Below are 727 nucleotides of genomic sequence, written 5' to 3'. Positions count from 1 at the left end.
CGCATCGGGCAGGGCCGGAGAGCCCTAGGCCGGCCGGGCGGCTGTGCGGCCTGCACACCGGCCTGCAGGCCCAGCTCCGGGCACTCCCAGGACAAACACTTAGCGGGCGGGGGGCGGGGGGCGGCCCCACCGGGCAGCCCCAGGGCACTCTAAAGCGATGCTCAGTTTCCCCCAAACCAGGGGCCCAGCGGAACCCAGCCGGGGAGCCGGTGTGCAGGAGGGCGGCGTGGGCCGGGCCGGGCCGGGCGGAGGGTGGCATGCCGCTCCCCCAGGGCCATGGACGCCGTGGAACTCGCCAGAAAGCTGCAGGAGGAGGCCACCTGTGCCATCTGCCTGGACTACTTCAGGGACCCGGTGATGACCGACTGCGGCCACAACTTCTGCCGCGAGTGCATCCGGCTGACCTGGGAGAAGGCCAGAAGCAAGAAGGGGCGGCGGAAGCGCAGGGACGCCTTCCCCTGCCCCGAGTGCCGCGAGCTGTCCCCCCCGAGGAACCTGCGGCCGAACCGCCTGCTGACCAAGGTGGCCGAGATGGCGCGGCAGCACCCCGGCCCGCAGAGCGCCGACCTGTGCCGCGCGCACCGGGAGCCGCTCAAGCTGTACTGCGAGGACGACCGCAGCCCCATCTGCGTGGTGTGCAGGGAGGCGCGGGAGCACCGCGCACACAGGGTGCGGCCGGTGGAGGAGGCCGCGCAGGAGTGCAAGGTGGGCGCCGCTGGGGGGCACG

The 727-nt window shown here is 73.5% G+C and overlaps 1 protein-coding gene across 1 annotated transcript in view; it reads left to right on the top strand.

Annotated features, from left to right (window-relative positions):
- Nucleotides 1-11: 11 nt before the first annotated feature.
- Nucleotides 12-727, top strand: part of TRIM17 (tripartite motif containing 17) — a 2689-nt gene continuing 1973 nt past the window's right edge. Inside the window, exon 1 of the mRNA XM_004695401.2 lies at nt 12-705. Coding sequence (XP_004695458.1) covers nt 277-705 — 429 coding nt within the window. The 5' untranslated portion in view covers nt 12-276. The remainder of the gene's footprint in view (nt 706-727) is intronic.

The sequence above is a fragment of the Condylura cristata genome, unplaced genomic scaffold (assembly GCF_000260355.1).
Source record: "Condylura cristata isolate star-nosed mole 26May11 unplaced genomic scaffold, ConCri1.0 scaffold00062, whole genome shotgun sequence".
In the NCBI taxonomy this organism is placed as follows: domain Eukaryota; kingdom Metazoa; phylum Chordata; class Mammalia; order Eulipotyphla; family Talpidae; genus Condylura; species Condylura cristata.
Note: the sequence above shows the minus strand (reverse complement) of the source record. Positions and strands in the feature narration are given on the sequence as shown.